The sequence below is a fragment of the Budorcas taxicolor genome, chromosome 16 (genome assembly GCF_023091745.1).
Source record: "Budorcas taxicolor isolate Tak-1 chromosome 16, Takin1.1, whole genome shotgun sequence".
Taxonomy (NCBI): domain Eukaryota; kingdom Metazoa; phylum Chordata; class Mammalia; order Artiodactyla; family Bovidae; genus Budorcas; species Budorcas taxicolor.
Genome location: NC_068925.1, coordinates 43,260,780 through 43,279,370, shown reverse-complemented (window position 1 = coordinate 43,279,370; position 18,591 = coordinate 43,260,780). Strand labels below are relative to the sequence as shown.

At 43.8% G+C, this 18,591-nt stretch overlaps 1 protein-coding gene across 2 annotated transcripts in view; it reads right to left on the bottom strand.

The window, feature by feature from the left end:
• MTOR (mechanistic target of rapamycin kinase) overlaps positions 1-18,591 on the bottom strand; it is a 125,223-nt gene that overhangs the window by 79,248 nt on the left and 27,384 nt on the right. For both annotated transcript variants that reach the window (XM_052654066.1, XM_052654067.1), the window contains exons 20-26: positions 12,408-12,494; positions 9,593-9,760; positions 8,979-9,091; positions 8,460-8,622; positions 7,281-7,373; positions 6,220-6,366; positions 783-925 (exon numbers count right to left, since the gene is read on the bottom strand). In XM_052654066.1, coding sequence (XP_052510026.1) covers positions 783-925; positions 6,220-6,366; positions 7,281-7,373; positions 8,460-8,622; positions 8,979-9,091; positions 9,593-9,760; positions 12,408-12,494 — 914 coding nt within the window. The remainder of the gene's footprint in view (positions 1-782; positions 926-6,219; positions 6,367-7,280; positions 7,374-8,459; positions 8,623-8,978; positions 9,092-9,592; positions 9,761-12,407; positions 12,495-18,591) is intronic.

Below are 18,591 nucleotides of genomic sequence, written 5' to 3'. Positions count from 1 at the left end.
CGTCTCCTCTCCTTGAGCCTGAGTGGGTCTTTGTGACTTCTTTTGACAGAATGGGGCAGAAGTGACACTACATGACCCCCAAGGCAGGTTGTACAAGCACCATGCACTTCTGTGTCATGTGTCAGTCCCCTGCAGACACTCACTCCTGAATGAAGACAGTATTCTGTGAGGAAGCCCAAGCAACCCATGGAGCAGTCCACATGGAGAGGAACCAAGGCCCTGGCCAGCGCTGAACCTTTGGCCAACTGTCAGCCCCAACTTGGCAGATGTATGAATGGGCCATCTTGGAAGTCAACCTTCTAGCCCCAGGACTAATACCCCTGCTGATACTGGGTGGGCCAGAGACAAACTGTTCCCACAAGTCCTGCCCAAACTGCAGATTTGTGCGTAGAATAAATAATTTTAGATGACTGTTGTTTTAGACCACTAAGACTTGGGGACTTATGCAGTCACATGTAACTGGAACATCACTATTATTGGAAACAGATTATATTAAACTATTACATAGTTGTTTTCAGAGTTATAAATGACTTTGTAATTAAAATTTTGGACCTAAATCTACTAAAGAAAGGTCTATTAGCAAGGTTAAGATGGATCTTCTTCCTATAATAAGAGCTTGTTCAATTTGCCTTTTTATTTTTTACCCCAGAAGTTAACAAAATTAAAAATACCTTTTGACTCTTAGTGCTAATGAAAACTAATTCTTACATATTGCTTTCTACAGGCTAGTCCTCTTGATCACAAAGTGAAGCTGGGAGGAAGGGAGCCCTGACACACCGCACCTGGCCATTGGGTTGTAGGCCTGTGCCAGGGCCCAGCAGGAGCGCAGGGAGGGAGACGAGGAGTCCTTCAGCAGCTCCAGGCTCAGCCGCCGCAGCCATTCCAACCAATCATCTTTGGAAACCCTTCTGGCAGCTCCCCAGGCCTATACACCACAGGCGAGAAAGGAAAACCATCAGCTGTGAGGGCCTATTGCAAGGAGTCCTCGCCTGTCTAATGATTATCCCACTTCTTTGGTTTATACAATTGTACCTCTCACGACAAAGCTCCCTGAGTACAAATACAAAAGAGTAATATTTAATTAAAGTCATAAAACAAAAGCAGCAACCTGTGGAATATAACACAATATAGAGAACGCCTGTTTTACAACTCATCTGTGCTCAACTCTATCCGCCAAGCAGAGAGCTCCACAACCCCAGAGTGGATGGGGATTGTCACACTCAGAATGGCCTCCAGCAGTGTGGGAAGGGCCCAGGGCACCGTGCAGTGGGACATTGGCTCATCTGACAGCGCAGTCACACAGGGAGGGGGAAATGTTCAGATCTGCACCATCATCAATAGTGTGACAAAGCCCAGAGGACACAGCACTATGTTGGAATGAGACAAAAGGAGCTGAACAGATAGAACTTTTACTTTGCAGTTAATCCCCTTCAATTTTCCTCAAAACTCTGAGCTCTCCTGGCACCAAGAGTTACTAGCAGGGGCAGCTTAGGGAGGTGGATGGAAAGACTCAGGCCCTGGGGCTGGGTAATAGAGGGTACTGGCCAGCAGCCACATCTGTGGAGCTTGGCAACTTGAGTTCAAATTCCATTTATGTAACGTATTGGGTGCCTGGTCTTGGGCAAGTTACTTAACTTTTCTGTGCCTCAGTTTCCTCCTCTGTAAAGTGTGGATAACAGTCCCCACCTCAGAGGGTGTTTTAAGGATTAACTAAGTTAATATGTGTAACAGACTTAGCACAGTGCTCAGCGCAAGTTAGTGCTCTCTGTGTGAGTGTCTGCTACTCTGAAGTTAGAAACTCCTGGCTGGAACCCTGGCCCTGCCACTCAGCTGCTGAAGAAACTCTGGGCAAACTACTAGTAGGCGGCATCTGAGTCTTAAGTCTTCCTCATCCAGGAAAAATGCATCTAAAGGGTCTAGCTGGAATAACAAGCAAAACATTGTTGCTCTTACTATCAAAATGACTTCTCTCTGAATTGGCCTAGCCCCAACTACTAAATCTTTAACTTCTAAAACATATTCTCAAAAAAGATTTTTCTGGCAGAACAGACAGGTTAATCTTCCCTTAACTAAGGGAGGATCAGATAAGTTAGAGGAGAAGTTCTCAAGGGAAGTCGTCCAGGGAGTGAAGGAAACCTGTGTGTGCTACATAACCTGACCACCACTGATCCAACCCATCACCTCCCTGGGATGAAACAGAAGTCTGCTGTAGCTTTTGACGACTTACCAATAAGTGACAGTACACAAACTATTACTGTACGTCAAAAACTGAAGTGGAAATACTACAAGAGACAGCTTAAAAAATTTTGTGGATTCTCACTGACACAATGAGAATTCCTGAACTAGAAAGAAGAATGACACTAGACACCAAAGACTTTTAGACCTTATTCTGTGGAATGAACTGGGAACATCAAGTCCTTTTCAATCCACAGATTGCTGGTTTCCACCCTAAACAGTGAGTCTCTGCATAGCAGCACTATATTACAAGGTATTTAAAAGTCAGTAATATACAAAGAAGTAGCACTAACGTCTTTCGCCCTCTAAAGATGTGAGGCTGAGTTTGGGTGAGGTGAAGACAATGCAGCACAGTGGTTGAGACTGGTCTCTGGAGTCATACCTGGCTCGTGTCCTTGGCTCCACCATCTACTGGCTGACACTGGATGAATTTCTTAACCTTTCAGTGTCTCAATGTCCACATCACAAAAGAGGGATGGTAATGGTAGCACAATAAGGATCACAATAAACTGTGGAAAATTCTGAAAGAGATGGGAATACTAGACCACCTGACCTGCCTCTTGAGAAATCTGTATGCAGGTCAGGAAGCAACAGTTAGAACTGGACATGGAACAACAGACTGGTTCCAAATAGGAAAAGGAGTACGTCAAGGCTGTATATTGTCACCTTGCTTATTTAACTTCTATGCAGAGTACATCATGAGAAACGCTGGGCTGGAAGAAGCATAAGCTGGAATCAAGATTGCCAGGAGAAATACCAACAACCTCAGACATGCAGATGACACCACCCTTATGGCAGAAAGTGAAGGGGAACTAAAAAGCCTCTTGATGAAAGTGAAAGAGGAGAGTGAAAAAGTTGGCGTAAAGCTCAACATTCAGAAAATGAAGATCATGGCATCTGGTCCCATCACTTCATGGGAAATAGATGGGGAAACAGTGGAAACAGTGTCAGACTTTATTTTCTGGGGCTCCAAAATCACTGCAGATGGTGATTGCAGCCATGAAATTAAAAGACGCTTGCTCCTTGGAAGGAAAGTTATGACCAACCTAGATAGCATATTCAAAAGCAGAGGCATTACTTTGCCGACTAAGGTCCGTCTAGTCTAGGCTATGGTTTTTCCAGTGGTCATGTATGGATATGAGAGTTGGACTGTGAAGAAAGCTGAGTGCCGAAGAACTGATGCTTTTGAACTGTGGTGCTGGAGAAGACTCTTGAGAGTCCCTTGGACTGCAAGGAGATCCAACCAGTCCATTCTGAAGGAGATCAGCCCTGGGTGTTCTTTGGAAGGAATGATGCTAAAGCTGAAACTTCAGTACTTTGGCCACCTCGTGCGAAGAGTTGACTCACTGGAAAAGACTGTGATGCTGGGAGGGATTAGGAGCAGGAGGAAACGGGGACGACAGAGGATGAGATGGCTGGATGGCATCACCGACTCAATGGACGTGAGTTTGAGTGAACTCCAGGAGTTGGTGATGGACAGGGAGGCGTGGCATGCTGCAATTCATGGGGTCGCAAAGAGTCGGACACGACTGAGTGACTGAACTGAACTGAATGGTAGCACTGAACTCACACAGTTACTGTGAAGATTAAATGAATCAATACATATAAAGTGCTCACAACAGTGCCTGACACATGGGAAGTGCTCAACAAATGTAGATGGTGGTTACTGCGATCATTAACATTAGTACCATTTGATAAATGGTAGCAAATAGCTCTCCAAAAAATTTTGGCTTAGTGAACAACTACATAATCTATCAAACAGGATATGTGCTTCACAACGGCCTTTCCCCACTGCTTTGTAATTTAAAACATAATCAAGTCTCAATTCTCTGGGTTTTACAGCAACTGTTCAAACTCCAGTCACTTTCCTCTCATTACCCACCTTCTGCTGACTGCCTTATCTGGTAACACTGGTGCACGCTGATGGAACGCCAGCTCATTCATTTAGAAGGTAAGCCCGAATCAATTACCATAAGACAGGAAAGCAGCTGAGAATCTTGGAGGCATGCTGGAGGTATATATAAACAGTTTTTATATTTTCTGTACTATGTAAATCCTCTATTAGCATAGCCAATAGAAGGGTGACTGAGGTGGCAAATTATTACTTTGAAGGCTGGTTAAAACTGACAAATATACCAATCCCTAGTTGTCATCACATGAATACACAGAAGCACAATTTACTTTTAGATGAAATGAATCTGAGCATTAGGTGTGGAGAACGTTGCTTAGGGTTTTTGAACTTGATCTGTTCTTTCAGGTGAGACAAACTAAGATGCCTTCTTTTTCTCAAATCCTGGGTAAAAAGCAAAACTTCCTGGAAGCAAACTAGACCACTGGGGAATTTCCTAAAGTAAAGAAAACAAAGCCCTAAAGCAGGGTGGACAGCTGCCTGGCTGGAAGGACATTCTGCACCAAGGCAGGCTGAAAATATCTGGGTGGAAACATACATCTGGCCTCCTTGTCCAGCCCCTCCCTCAAGGGTGAGGCGTTAGCATGGTGGCCTCAGCAAACGCTTGGGAATGCCAGGTGTCAACCTTTCTCCTCCTGAGGTCTGAGACTAACAATTACAAAACACACACAGGAGAGCAACATCATTCCTGACCCAGGGGTATTTTACCACTTTCATCTTAAATCATCAAACTTTTCTCAGTAGTGGTTACTTTGCAGTTGCCTATGGGTAAAGGCTGATGTCAGGAGTAAAGGCCAGTGTTCCAAAGCTGTGTGTGAGCACATGCACACAGGTCTGTGTGCAAATCTTTATGGGCTTGGCCAAGAGACCAAGTCAGCTGGGACCAGCCCTGCCTAGTTCTTTACCTCTATCTGCTGCTGCACAGAAGTGCAGCTGCCTTGGGTCAACTGGTAATAAAGGAAAGAAAACTACATTGAAATCCAAACTGGGAGCTGCTTTCAGTCACCAGAAGTACTAAAGACTGATGCAAAATGTGCAAAATAAGCAACCTGATAAATTTATTTAAAAGTCAGTGAAGTATATGATTACTCTGTTTAGATCCATCAGAGATGCTTTGAAACTGCCTATATGTAAGTGGATCGCTGGTGGCATACGTGATGAGAAGCTGGTTTTATCCCAGGTTTTGGTCAGCACAGAGAATCCAGTACTGACCTGCGGAGATCTAAATCCTTGCTTCTCGAAAGTGTGGCCCCATGGACCACTAGCATCAGCCATTACCTGGGAGCTTATTAGAAATAGAGACTATCAAGGCCTGAGCTTGAGCCTGAATCAGAACAAGCATTTTAACAAGGTCCCCAGTGTATGGTTAAGCCCAAAGAGTCTGAGAAGTTTGTGAAGGACTGCTTTCAAGAGCCTGCATCAGTCTCAGTGCTAACTACAAGGCTGACTGGTTGTGTTCCATTCATGTAAAAAATGAGAATGCAAACTGCAACAAGTTCCACTGGGCTTCCCTGGTGGCTCCGTGGTAAAGAATTCACCTGCCAATGCAGGAGACACAGGGTTGATCCCTGATCCAAGAAGATCCCACGTGCCACGGAGCAACTAAGCCCATGCGCCACAACTACTGAGCCTATGCTTCAGGGCCCAAGAGCCGCCACTACTGAGCTCACATGTCCTGCAGCCCGTGCTCCACAACAGGAGAAGCTACTGCAATGAGAAGACTATGACCCACAACTAGAGAGGTGCACCTAGAGAAAAGCATGCACAGCAACAAAGACCCGCACAGCCAAAAATAAAATAATTAAGTAAAAGTATTAAAAAAAATAAGTTCTGGTGCCAAAGCTCCAAGGGAACATAAAAGGACACCTTGTTCTTTACTTTCCTTGTATTAAAAAACTGTATAATTCAGACACTTGGAGAAAGACAAAATGACCTAAGTTCATGGCATCTAGATTTTCAGGAAAATGCTTGGATTTTGGTTATTTTAGACAGAAGATAGCAAGAGTTGAAAGTTTCGAACAAGCGACAAGAGCAGGGCTCTCCCTTCCAAGCCCCCCAGAACACAGTGGGCTTGCCTTTTGGAGGTTGATGGTGCTGACGTGCAGCTTCTTCATGGGCCCCGTTTCCACTGGTCCACTGGCTAAGGCATCACCTTGGCCGCTCCTCAGCATTCGATGCTGGTAAACCAGAGGGTCCTCCTCCTCGTCAGCTAGGGTATACCCCTGCAACCAGAGTTTACAGAACACCTGCGACTCCGCAACCTGCTCCAGGTTAGGAAACACCCTTAAACCTCAGGCGGGTCCCACCTTTCAGAAGAGTCAGGATTTAGGTACAATTCCCGGTACACACAAAATGAATCATGAGAGGGCTGTATTCTGCATTGAGACCAGTCTGCGTGGGTCAGTCATGGTTGCTGATAAGCACTGACTTAAGAGTATGAGCATGCAACTGGCACATAGCAATAAATGTGATGAAGAGCTGGGGCAGCAAAGAGCTGCTTGCTGCCTGTTTTTGTCAGGCCTAAGGGCCAAGGCTGGTTTCTACATTTTTTTAAATGATTGAAAAAATAATTGAAAGAAGACTGATATTCTGCAACACATGAAAATTATTAGAGAATCATATTTTGGTGTCCATAAATAGTTTTACTGGAATGCAACCTGGCTCATGTGCTTATGGATGCCTATGGCTGCTTCCAGGTGGCAGTGGCAGAGCTGAGTAGTTTCATCAGAGACCATCGAGCCTGCAAAACTGAAAAATTGCATTATCTTGACAGAAGTTTGCCAATCCCTAGTTCAGAGCTAAAGGGCTTCCTCAGTGGCTCAGCGGTAAAGAATTTGCCTGCAATGCAGGAGCCTCAGGAGACTTGGGTTTGATCCCTGGGTAGGGAAGATCCCCTGGAGGAGGGCATGGTAATCCACTCCAGTGCTCTTGCCTGGAGAATCCCATGGACAGAGGCGCCTGGTGGGCTAAAGTCCATAGGGTCGCAAAGAGTCAGACACGACTGAACAGACTTGGCTCAGCACAGCACAGGACAGCACAGTTCAGAGCTAAAAAGCTACATATACTCCCACCGCTAAGAACACCAGTTAAGAAAGATGACGAGGGGACTTGAGAGCAGAAACAAAGCACAGCTCACCTTGACTATCCTGCAGATGAGGACGTCGTAGCGCTGATGGTTGATTCGGTGTCTCACCAGAACTTTGTTCACCATTGGAATGAAAATTTGGTACTGCAAGAGGAGAGTAAACAAATCAGAAACCATTACTTTGGAGAGTAGGAAAGAGAGAAAAGATTATTAGCACTGCCTTATTACAGCTATTACTTCGGGGTTTGGGACTAGCTCTGTGGTTGCAGGAGAATCACTTTCTGGCCCCTAGGCTATGATCCTCACACCCACCGCCTTCCATCTGGGTCACTGCAACTGGCTTTTACTGTAATGGTCTCTCTGCTTCCACTCTTGGCCCAGTCTGTTCTTCCACACAGCGCTAAGAGCCATCATTTAAAAATGTTAGGTCAGATCACAGTATTCCTGTGCTCAATCTCTCCAAAGACTTTCAGTGCTGCTCAGAGTAAAAGTCAAAGTACTTACAATGAAACAGCGATGTGCAAATTCTCGTGGGCATCCGAATCACCTGGAAGGCATATGAAACCAGAGACTGCTGCGCTTACAATCAGAGCTCTGGCTCAGCAGGTCCTGGGGGACCTGCAGTTCTAATGGCACCCAGCTATGTAGATACTGGTGCTGCCTGTCAGGGAATCACATTCTGAGAACTAGTGGTCACAATATGTAGCTTCCAGTGGGCCTATTGCCAGCCCAGCCCTCACAAGGTTCTCTATGATCTTTTCAAGCCCTCTCCCCTGCTCAAGTCATTACTCTGCTGTCCCCTCTCTTCAGGTTCTGCCTTCTGGAACCTATGCCTTTGCTCTTCCTTGTGCCTGCAGCCAGCTCCCTGGGCCTGGGCCTTTCCGTTACTTAGGTCTCTGCTGAAATGTCACCTTTTCAGAGTGGTCTTCCTCACCTCCCCTAAAGAAACAGCGTCTCTCCCCATCCGTCACCCTCATGAGATAAATGATGTCTCAGAGCTTTGCTTCACTGGAACGTGAGCTCTGTGGGAACAAGGACATCATTCTGTTCACTGCATTGTCCCCAGAACAGCACTCAGCCCACAGAGGTGGCTCAATAAACACTTGCTAAAGAAGGGAAAAAGGGCGTAAATGATTCCCCTCTCTCTGACAGTGGTTGAGGCCTATGGACTGACAAGCGGAGGAGTTCGCTAAGTCAGAAGAGCACGTGTGTTGAGGACTCCCACCTCACCTTCTTTCCCAGCTGAAAGACGAGTGAAGACAATGTGTCCATTGCTGTGGAACGGAGTTCTGGGCTCTGGTCCAGTGTGCGTACAATCGGATGAATGATCCGAGAGGCATAGTCCGTGAAATCCAGAGACTCCGTCAGACGGTCCACAGTCTCTAGCGCGGCCCTACAACAACCGCTGAGATACAGTAACTACTGACACATAGCCCAGAGTAACAGAAACAACTGAGGGCTACCTTAACTATCGGTACCTATTGGGAAGGAATGGCTTCTGACGTTATTTTGGGTGCACAGAGCCAACACACACCGCAGTGGGATGGGGACAGTTAAGATTTCCAGAAGCCTGGTACACTTCTGGACTAACCTAATGGGAGTACATTTCTGGACCAACCTAAAATGACAAAAAAAAAAAAAAAAAGAAAAGAAATATGGCCCAGGGACTTAGGAAAAGGACATTTTCAATAAGACATTTTAATGGTTAACTAGATTGATGACTGTTAGTCCTAGAGGGCAAGTGCTCACTTTCGAGAAGGCAATGGGGCTTCGGGGGCATCAAATAACTTCACGATCGGGGGCAGCAACAAATGCAGATAGTCATCCAGGTTGGCACCGAACAGCTGGATTGCAGCCAGCAACTGCAAAGAGGAGCAGAGGCAAGGCAATGGACAAGTACAGTCAGGGACCAAGTCCCTAAGTCCACACAGGGTGGCAGTGGTAGGATAATTTCAAATTTGGGGGGTACTCTGAACAGACTTTAATAAGTGACTTGGAATTACATTCTCTTGGTAGCACAGTCTCCTCTCATATTGCTTTGCTTATATGCTACTTCTCTTTCTCTGCGCTTACTTCAGCTATAAAGAATCAGTGGCTGGGTAATAGAGAAAACTGCTCTGCCATAAACATTTACCAAGATTATTCCATTAAAGGAGACAAAACATAAAGATAATCAAGAGAGGGTCAGAAACACTGTATAAGCTGCACACTGCACACTTCAGGTACTAGAGTATTTCCTAGATTCAATCTTTTAGCCTGAGCACCACCCTGTCACTCAGAACAGGGTCTCGTCTCTCAGATGACCAACTGGGGACTCTGAGAGACTCTGGAAACCTCTCTAGAGGATGTCCCGGGATACTTACCTTGATGGAGACGATGCGGCCTGAGCTATTGTCATGCATGAAGACACGAAGCATGTGTGGAATCAGCTGGGGCAGGTAGAGCTTAAATTCACCCCCGAGGGCTACCACAATCTGCTCAATGAGGAGAATGATTGTGCTCTGGATGGAGGTGTTCATGACCCAGAATTCCTAGGAAGGGGGAAGACAGAGGATGGCAAAGTCAGGGGCCCTTCTGTTGACATAGGAACCAAGGAACTAAGATAGCTAAAAAGAAGCAGAAAGGCAGTGAGCATGGTCTGCCCCATGGAACCCTTCCCTGTCCTCTGCTCCCCAGGTCCTCCTGTACCCCACATCACAGTGAACAGCTAAGCTGCATCTCCCTGAAAGCACCAGACTACTTTCATCCTCCGTGCTTTGCTCATGGTGCTCTCTGCTTAGATCCCACCTCTTGTTCAGCTAAGCCCCACCTCTTTCCAGACCTGGCTCAAGGCTCATTTCTACTCAGAAGCCTTTCCTGTCTCTTTCCATCATCCACTGTGGGTCCCTCTGCTCTCCTCTTTCCAGCACCTGCAACAATTTTTTTTTGCTATCCTCCCTCTATTCAACTGTAGGCTAGTTAAGGGCATGAAACCAGCTGATACATCTGTCTCCCTGAATCCAGCAGAGAGCCTGGTATATTCCAGCCACCCAAACCCATTTACAGAATGAATGGACCACCAGCTCTGCAGTGCTCTAGGAGCTCGCTAGTTGTCCAGGGTGGTTCTGCTTTGGGTTCCACCTGGGCTCTGCCAGGGGGCAACTCTACTGTTAACAAGATTTCCTGCTCTTTCTAAATATAGACTTCGCTCAACAGCATCTCATACCTGTCCCAAACCATTTTCAGGCCAAGAGAGTGCCACAAAGAGTATTTTTCTACATTCATCCAATTATATCCCACATAAGTTACTAAAATGAAAACCTGGCCAACTGGCTCCAGATCCTGTCTTAGTACTACAAAGCAAATTGGTCCAATCTCTCACTCCAAGGAAAGCTGTCACTTCAAATCAATTCAGAAAGACAGCTGCCTAGTAATTTATTTAAAACCTCTAAAGCAGGAGACTTAATGATGGCAACATGTGCATATTAGTACTCTTGGTTGTTGCTAAGTCATGTCTGACTCTTTTGTGACCCCGTGGACTGGGGCCTACCAGGTTCTTCTGTCCGTAGGATTTCCCAGGCAAGAATACTGGAGTGGGCTGCCATTTCCTTCTCCAAGGGATCCTTTTGACCCAGGGATTGAATCCGAGTCTCCTGCCTGGCAGGTGGATTCTTTACCACTGAGCCTGTTGGGCTTCCATTTAAATCAGAGTAGAAGTCAATGAAAAAACAGAAAAGAGACAACTCCTTGGATGAAAGGCTTAAAAGAAGTCTAAGTGGCTCAGTGGGCCTGCCAATGAAAGAGATGTGGGTTCAATCACTGGGTCGGGAAGATCCCATGCAGAAGGAAATGGTAACCCACTCCAGTATTCTTGCCTGGGAAATCCCACAGAGGAGCCTGGCGGGCTGCAGTCCTTGGGGTCACAAAGTATCTGGCATGACTGAGCACGCACACACTACAACTACTACTCTCCCCTGGAGGACTACCGGGACTCCTCACAAGGGGTTTCCCCTACCTCAAAGAAGCCAGGCAGCCTCCCCAGGGATGGTGGCTGGATCACTGTTCACAAAGCCCAAGCTCTCCCTGGCTGGGGGGAGCTTACTAAAATGCCCTGGATTGAGAGCCAAGGCGAGAGCCCTGCTGCATGTTCTGTGACCTGAAGGGAGTGAGAGCTGGATCTGGCAGGTGTAAGGCTCCCTGCCCCAAACCCCTATGCCTTGGCCGTTAACTCTTTTTTGGGGAAGCAAGTCACAGATTACTTCAGCTTTGACCCAAGAGCACACTGCTTCCTCCTGTGCCATTCCCCACTTCCCTAATTCCATCCGACAGGCTCTTCAGCCTCCTGCAGCTCTCACGTATTTATACATATGGGAGTTATTTGGTTCTGAGGACTCATTTTTGGGGAAGTTTCATTTTTGAAGCCAGTCATTTTGGTTTTAGTCCTGCTGCTTCCTTCAAGCCAACTACAAAGGGCTCGTGTAGAAGAACAAAAATGCCTGGAAGAAGTGTCTTCCAAATTTTTTAGGACACAGCCATCTCTGCAAAGCAACCTCCCCAGCAGAGACACTGAAATTATAAAGAACAGTAGGAAGCAGCCTCCCCCACTTCAAAACAGAAGATCAATACTACTGTCAATGGGGTGTCCTGTGCACCTGCTTAAAGCACATTATAACATCTGGGACACAAGCCCCCTCTCAGTTGTGACTGTAGTCAGAAGGCAGCAGTCAGGCGGTAGAAAGCAGCAGGGGAAAGCATCACGTTCCTCCTCAGAGTCTGACAGGAGTCCACCATATTTAATGGCCCCAGGAAGGCCCAATCCCCAGTCCTCTCTTAAGGCCATGGTTTTATAGGCAGTAAGGAAGAGGGCTTTTGTGGGAAGAGTGAAGCACTGCTGTGATATTAAAGTGAAATTGCTCTGCTGTGTGTAAGGCAAGGAACTCAAGTCTATTTCTGGCAGAACAATTACTTCAGGATTTCTCCTCAGACCTTACACCTTGAACTCTTGTACCTGGGAGCCTGTAGCTATGGCCCCTCCACCCCTTCAGGATCCACTGGGATACCATGCTCCACTTTTCATCCTCAGGTTGTAACAGCTCTATGACGACCCATAAAAAACATGTCCACGTCATCCAAACCTGCTTCCAGATGCTCCCGGACACAAACCCCAAGGAACAGGCCAAAGCATTCATTTCTACTCACTCTCATGAGCGTGACTATCTCATCCATGTAAGGTCTGATGTGGCTCTTCACAAAGGACACCAACATTCCCAGCTGCTGGAACAAAAACTGAAACAGAGAGGAGGTCAGCAAGTTGGCACCACAAACAATGTAAAACTCCCAGGCCTACCCCGGGTCCACGTGAACCAATAAAGACAACCACGGAACTGGCTTCTAAACCACCCTATCTGCTGAGACTAAGCTTCAAAGAATGAAATTTAAAACCGTCGGCAGGAATGGTGGTGGGAGCTGAAACAACTGTCAGTGGCTTTACTCGCCAGGTGAGCCAGTTTCTGCTCAGCAGGGGCTTTAGGGCCAGACTAGCTGTTCTGAGTCATTTCTGTTACCTACTAGCTTCAAGACCTTCATTTAATTTCTCTGCACTCAGCCTCTTCAGTGGGAAAATGAGAGATAACAGTTCTTATCTCTTGGGCCGGGTCTAAGAGTTAAATGTGCTGATACCTGGAGAGCACTAGAACAGGGGCACAAATACTGTTTAAAGCCCAGCGAACATCATCTACTGGTGAAGGATTACTAAAAATGTAAAGAAGAACATGAAAATTTTAATTAACTATAAACATATCTTTTATTAATTTAATAATTAACTGTAAATGTATTGTTTATTTTGTTTGTCTTAATTCACTACCACTTACTTTCTAAAATAAATACATCTAACCATTATGGGCATTGTGACTCATTTGTAGTAATTAACTCAATTAATTAGGTCTTAATTAATTAGCTAATTGTGTCTCTTAAGACATTGTAAACCAAAACAGCAAGCAAATTGAGGGAGGGATGGGATAAGGAGATTCTATTTAGGCTGGTATCTTGTCACTGTCAAGAGACGCCATTCATGAAATAAAGTTAGGAGTAAGGACAGCTTTGGTAAGAAATCCCAACTCTTTCCAGGTTTAAGATGTCTTCAAGGCATAGTTTTTATTTTGTTTTGATCCTCAGATAGTGCTCCATGTCAATATCAAGTAGCAAACCCATGCCCCCAAGTTTTATAGTTCTTTGCCTTTGCTGCCCTCCAGTAACAAGGGTAATTTCATACATATGTATTTCCACCCTTATCCATGTTTAAAAACTTGGGTAAGTTTTAAAAATAAAGTGCTTCAAATAGTGAGTAATGGGCCTACAGAACTCAATACCTAAAGAAGTGAGATTGACAGGCCTCTTCAATTACAGGACTGGGCTCAGAGAGAGTATGGACTAATTCTCCAAGTTCAACGACACCAGTGGATTCCAAGCGGGTTAGAACCTGGTTCCATGTGGGACACAGGCTTGACTCAGTGGAACCATCCCTTCCTAACTCCTGGACACCTTCTCACAGAACCGCTGCTGACAGTTTCTGTGAAATGGCCCCCACAGTACATTACAGAGATCAAGGGACAAGAGACTCTAAAATACTATGGTTCTTGAGTTAAACTTGTGTGATGCGCAACATAAGAGGAGGTAGAAAGTCTAAGCTGGAGGAAAAGCAGGGCACAGCAGATGGCAGGGAGGTCAGGGGAAACCTTGAGACAAAAGCATTCTGATCGTGCTGTCGTTTCCCACGAGGTGTCCAGCAGCAGCCTCTCCAGTGGCTGATTCACAGGATATACACAGGCAGGCACATCAGACCCAGGCAGGGAGCCCAAGCAGTCACCTTATTTCTTCTCTCTTAGATTCTTTCACAAGCTTTTTTCTCTTTTTCCTCCTGAATATTAGTATTTTAAAAGAACACATAGTTTTGTTCTTTAAAATACTTTGCTGGTGGCTCAGATGGTACAGAGTTCACCTGCAGTGCAGGAGACCCAGGTTCGATCCCTGGGTCGGGAAGATCCCCTGGAGAAGGGAATGGCAATCCACTCCAGTATCCTTGCCTAGCAAATATGTGGACAGAGGAGCCTGGTGAGCTGCAGTCCATGGGATCACAAAGAGTTGGACACGACTGAATGACTACCACTTTCACTTGGAGATGCCCTCCCAGGTCCCCTCGCTATGAAAAGCCTAAAAATAATGCATAAAAGATGACAAACACTGCTGGTAGGTTATCTAAACTGAAACCTTTCACATAAAGCCAAACCTTCAAACAGTTACATATTAAGAAAAATGGTAAAGCCCTCCACCCCCCAATCTGTCCACTGGCAAAAGTAGACAAATAATCTGTCAGTCTAGACGTGAGGCTGAGATAGAAGAAAAAGTCTTCCTAAAAGTGTGTAATTTCAGGTCATACTCACACAATGAGTTTAGAGGGTAACTTTTAACTACCTGTGTGGCTTGAGAAACTCTAAGCCAAGAATCTAACTTCAGTTCTCCTGGACCACGTGGCAGAAGCAAATGCAAACCCTCGCTGCAGAGATGCAAATTCAGAGCATATATTCCAGTATTACTGCTCCAGGGGGAGCCCAGCTGAATATGATGCATGATCCAAAATTGTAAAACATACAAGGACAGACTCACAGGCTTACTGCCAGCATGACTTGGCAACAACAATAAACAACAGAATTAGACCCATCGAAAATCCTATATATACTGGAATTCAGTTTAATTCAGTCACTCAGTTGTGTCTGACTCTTTGCCACCCCATGGACTGCAGCACTCCAGGCTTCTCTGGAATTAGTGGACAGAGAATATAAAACAAACTTGCTTCAAATGCTTAAAGGAATAAGAATGAGAATTTTTAAAAATGAGTCAGGAACACGCCTATAAAAATATTAGGCATGTTTGAAAGAACCCAGGATGACTTTAGAAATTATAAAATGTAGTAAGAACTAAAAACTCAATGACAGATCAAAGACATGGTTAAAGAATCAATAAATGGATGTGAAGACACATTCAGAATGCATCTCTGAGAGAGAAAGGTGAACCACACAATAAGAAACTAAGAGACATTAAGGAGAAAGTAAGAAGCCCCACATGTTGAATCAAATTCTGGAAGGAAAAATAGAAGGATGGAATCTTCATATTCAGAGAGTCCACAAATCCCCAACAAGGTAAAAAAGAGAAATGCAAATGCAGATTTGCAGTCCTGAAACCTCAGGACAACAAAAACAATGAGAAAATCCAAAACAGCCCCAGAGGAAAGGGAGACTAAATACAAAGGAATGATGATTTTTCAAGACCAACAAAAGAAGTCAGAAAACAGTGGGATAACATCTACAGCTGAAGGAGAACTCAGAATCTTATTTTCAGCTAAAAAAACGTTTTAAAAGAGGGTGAAATAAAGATTTTTTATCAGATAAACAAAACCACCATTTACTTCAATGGATGCTCAGAAAAGGTATCTGCCTTAGACAGAATGAAAATGACCCTAGGAGGAAGCTCTGAGATGGGAAAAGAAATGAAATGGCAAATGTGGATAAAAATAAACAAATATTGTTCCCATAAAATAATATAATACTGTTTAGCTTGGTGTTAAAAAAAAGTGATACTACATAATGTAAGAGCAAAGGGAGGTACTTTGAGCAGTCAACCCAAGTTCTGTATATTGTTCAGTGAAAAGGATAGACATAATGATTAATTTTAGACTTTGTTAAATAAGATATGCGAGTCAAATTTTATGGGTGAAAAAAATAAATTTGGACCCATTTCTCAAGGGACATATACCAAAGAGCTCAAAGATCTAAATGTAAAGAGTGAAGCCATTTAAGTATTGATACAAGAAGAAACAGAGGTGAAAACAATGTATACACAAAGCTTTTCATTGCGGGATTATTTCAAATACAAGAGACTGGAAAAAAAACAAACAGTCATCGGCAGGGACTGGTCAAATAGCTATGGTATGTTCACACAATGAAGTCCCGTGTGTCTCTAAAGGAATGAAGGCGTTTCTCAATACACTGCTATGGTGTGAACTCCAGGATACGCTGTTGTGCAAGTGGGAAAAAAGCAAAGTTCCAAACGTTTATATTATGTTACCTTCTGAGGAAAGGAGGTAGTGGACAAATATTTTCTCATATTTTCAATAATAAACAGTGAAAACGTAAAATTTAAAAACTGGAAAAGCTAGTTACCTTAGGGGGAAGCATAGTAGGCAAAATTGTAGCACCCCAAAGACATCCAAGTCTTAATTCCTAGACCTGTGAATAAACTACTTTACATGACAAGAGGGGCTTTGGAGGATGTGATTAGGGGGTCAGGACCCCAAGATACAGAGATTATCAGGGTGGGCCCAACCTAACTACAAGAGTCCTTAAAGGCAGAGAGCCTTTAGCAGTTATGTTCAGAGGGAAAGATTTGAGGGCAAAAAGAGAGACAAAGAGATACAGTGTTGCTGACTTTGAAGAAGCAAGGAGGCAGCCAAAGAAGGAAGGCAGCCTCTAGAAGCCAGGAAAGGCAAGGAAAAGGGTTCCCTCTAGAGCCTCCAGGAAGGAACACAGCCATAAGTGCACCCTGATTGCAGTTCAGTATGATCGGTCAGACTTATGAACTAAAGACCTGTGAGACAATCAATCTGTGTTGCTCCAATATGCTACGTTGGTGGTGACTTGCTACAGCAACGGTGAATGACAGAGGAAAAAAGAAACAAGGTATGAGAAGCTAGCCTTTGCTGAATATATCAATCTCTTGTCTTATAGTTTTGACTTTGCAATTCTGCTAATGTCTTACAAAACTAGAATGAAAGTTGACTTAGAAAAACTCTCATGAAATCTCTAAAAATTGAAAGGAAATAGCAATAAATGAATTTAACTATAAACCAAGTTGGTTTCACATCACTCAAAGGATTATTTCAAGTGACTCTGAACAAAGTATTTTGGTATAAATTCCCAACAGGACACATCTTCAGAACAAAAACAAATTGCAAAAAACCTTGACCTGCACTCAGTAATCATAGTTAATGCTTGGTCATTTACTGTTTATATGTATACAAAATACATACATTCTGCAATATAAAATAAGTAACTTACAGAGATCTCAGAACAAACAAATCAAGATTTTCAGTGTAACAGAAAAGAGATACAAGTATAAAGTCAAAGAAGTAAAAAACAACTCTTTAATCTTAAATTTGAATTTGAAATATCAGTATTAAGGTATGGATTATTTTTCCTTTTTAAAAACTACATATTTCTAGTTCTGTTCACTGAAAAGGCCTAGAAACAATGACACAGCAGCAGCAAAGAGCATCCTAGCATACAAACTGCTGTCTCTATGTTCCATCTCTTACTTGAAGAAACCACAGCTCCTTGCAAGTGGCTATGCCCAGGCTGGAGTGTAAGTCTGAAGTATCTTTTTTTTTTGCCAGAAAGAAAGAAAGTGATCAAAGACTAAGATCACTGGACAGTTTAAAAAGAATACAAAGCCAGGTAGATTGAAATAATTAGATCATGAAAAGAAGACTGTCTTCAATACATAAATCCATGCATTGGCAGTGATATTCCAAAAAATGTCAGGGGTTCAAGGGGGTTGCCTGGGTCACCTTTTGAGAGGTTGTCAGGGACCTGATTCATTATTCTGAAAAAGTGATAAAAGGAAAGAATCCTGCGTCTGTTCCGTCCTTCCTGAATGAACTACCCTTTAAATTGACTAAACTGTTGATGACATAAAGCTTTTTATAGATGATTTCTAACTAATAAACCCAGAAGGAATAACAGGAAATCACCACTTTGCAACTGCTGTTCAAAAACAGTTCTAGGAAACAATAATCAATAAATACTAAAGTGATTGAGATAAAGGCGGATGAAGAATGCAGAATCACACCACTTGAATCCTCTGGTGAACCTGCACATCACTGGAAGTGGATCATTTAGAAAACACCTGTTTACTAAATGCCCAAATATGAAGTATATGGTACCACCTATAAAGTATTTCTCGCCGAAAGAATAAAACCTGAAAATAATGAATCCTCTGAATCTAACCGGTCTACAAGAAAAATTAAAAGACATCTTGATAATACAAGCAGGCAAATCCAGAATGGAAAATTCTATAGGACAAATGACCTGGTTTCTTCCACAAAGACATGGAATGAAAAGCAAAAAAGTGAGGAGAAAAGGAGAAGATACAGAAAGAGAATTAGATATATCAGCCAAGTGCCATATTATTTGGATTCGGACTGGGATAAGCCAAATGTGAAAAGAAAATTTTAAGACAAACAAGGATATCTGAAGAAGGACTGGTATTAGATTACAATGAAGAATTGTAGGTGTTGTAATTGTGGTTATACAGAGAGGAAAGAACTGAATGG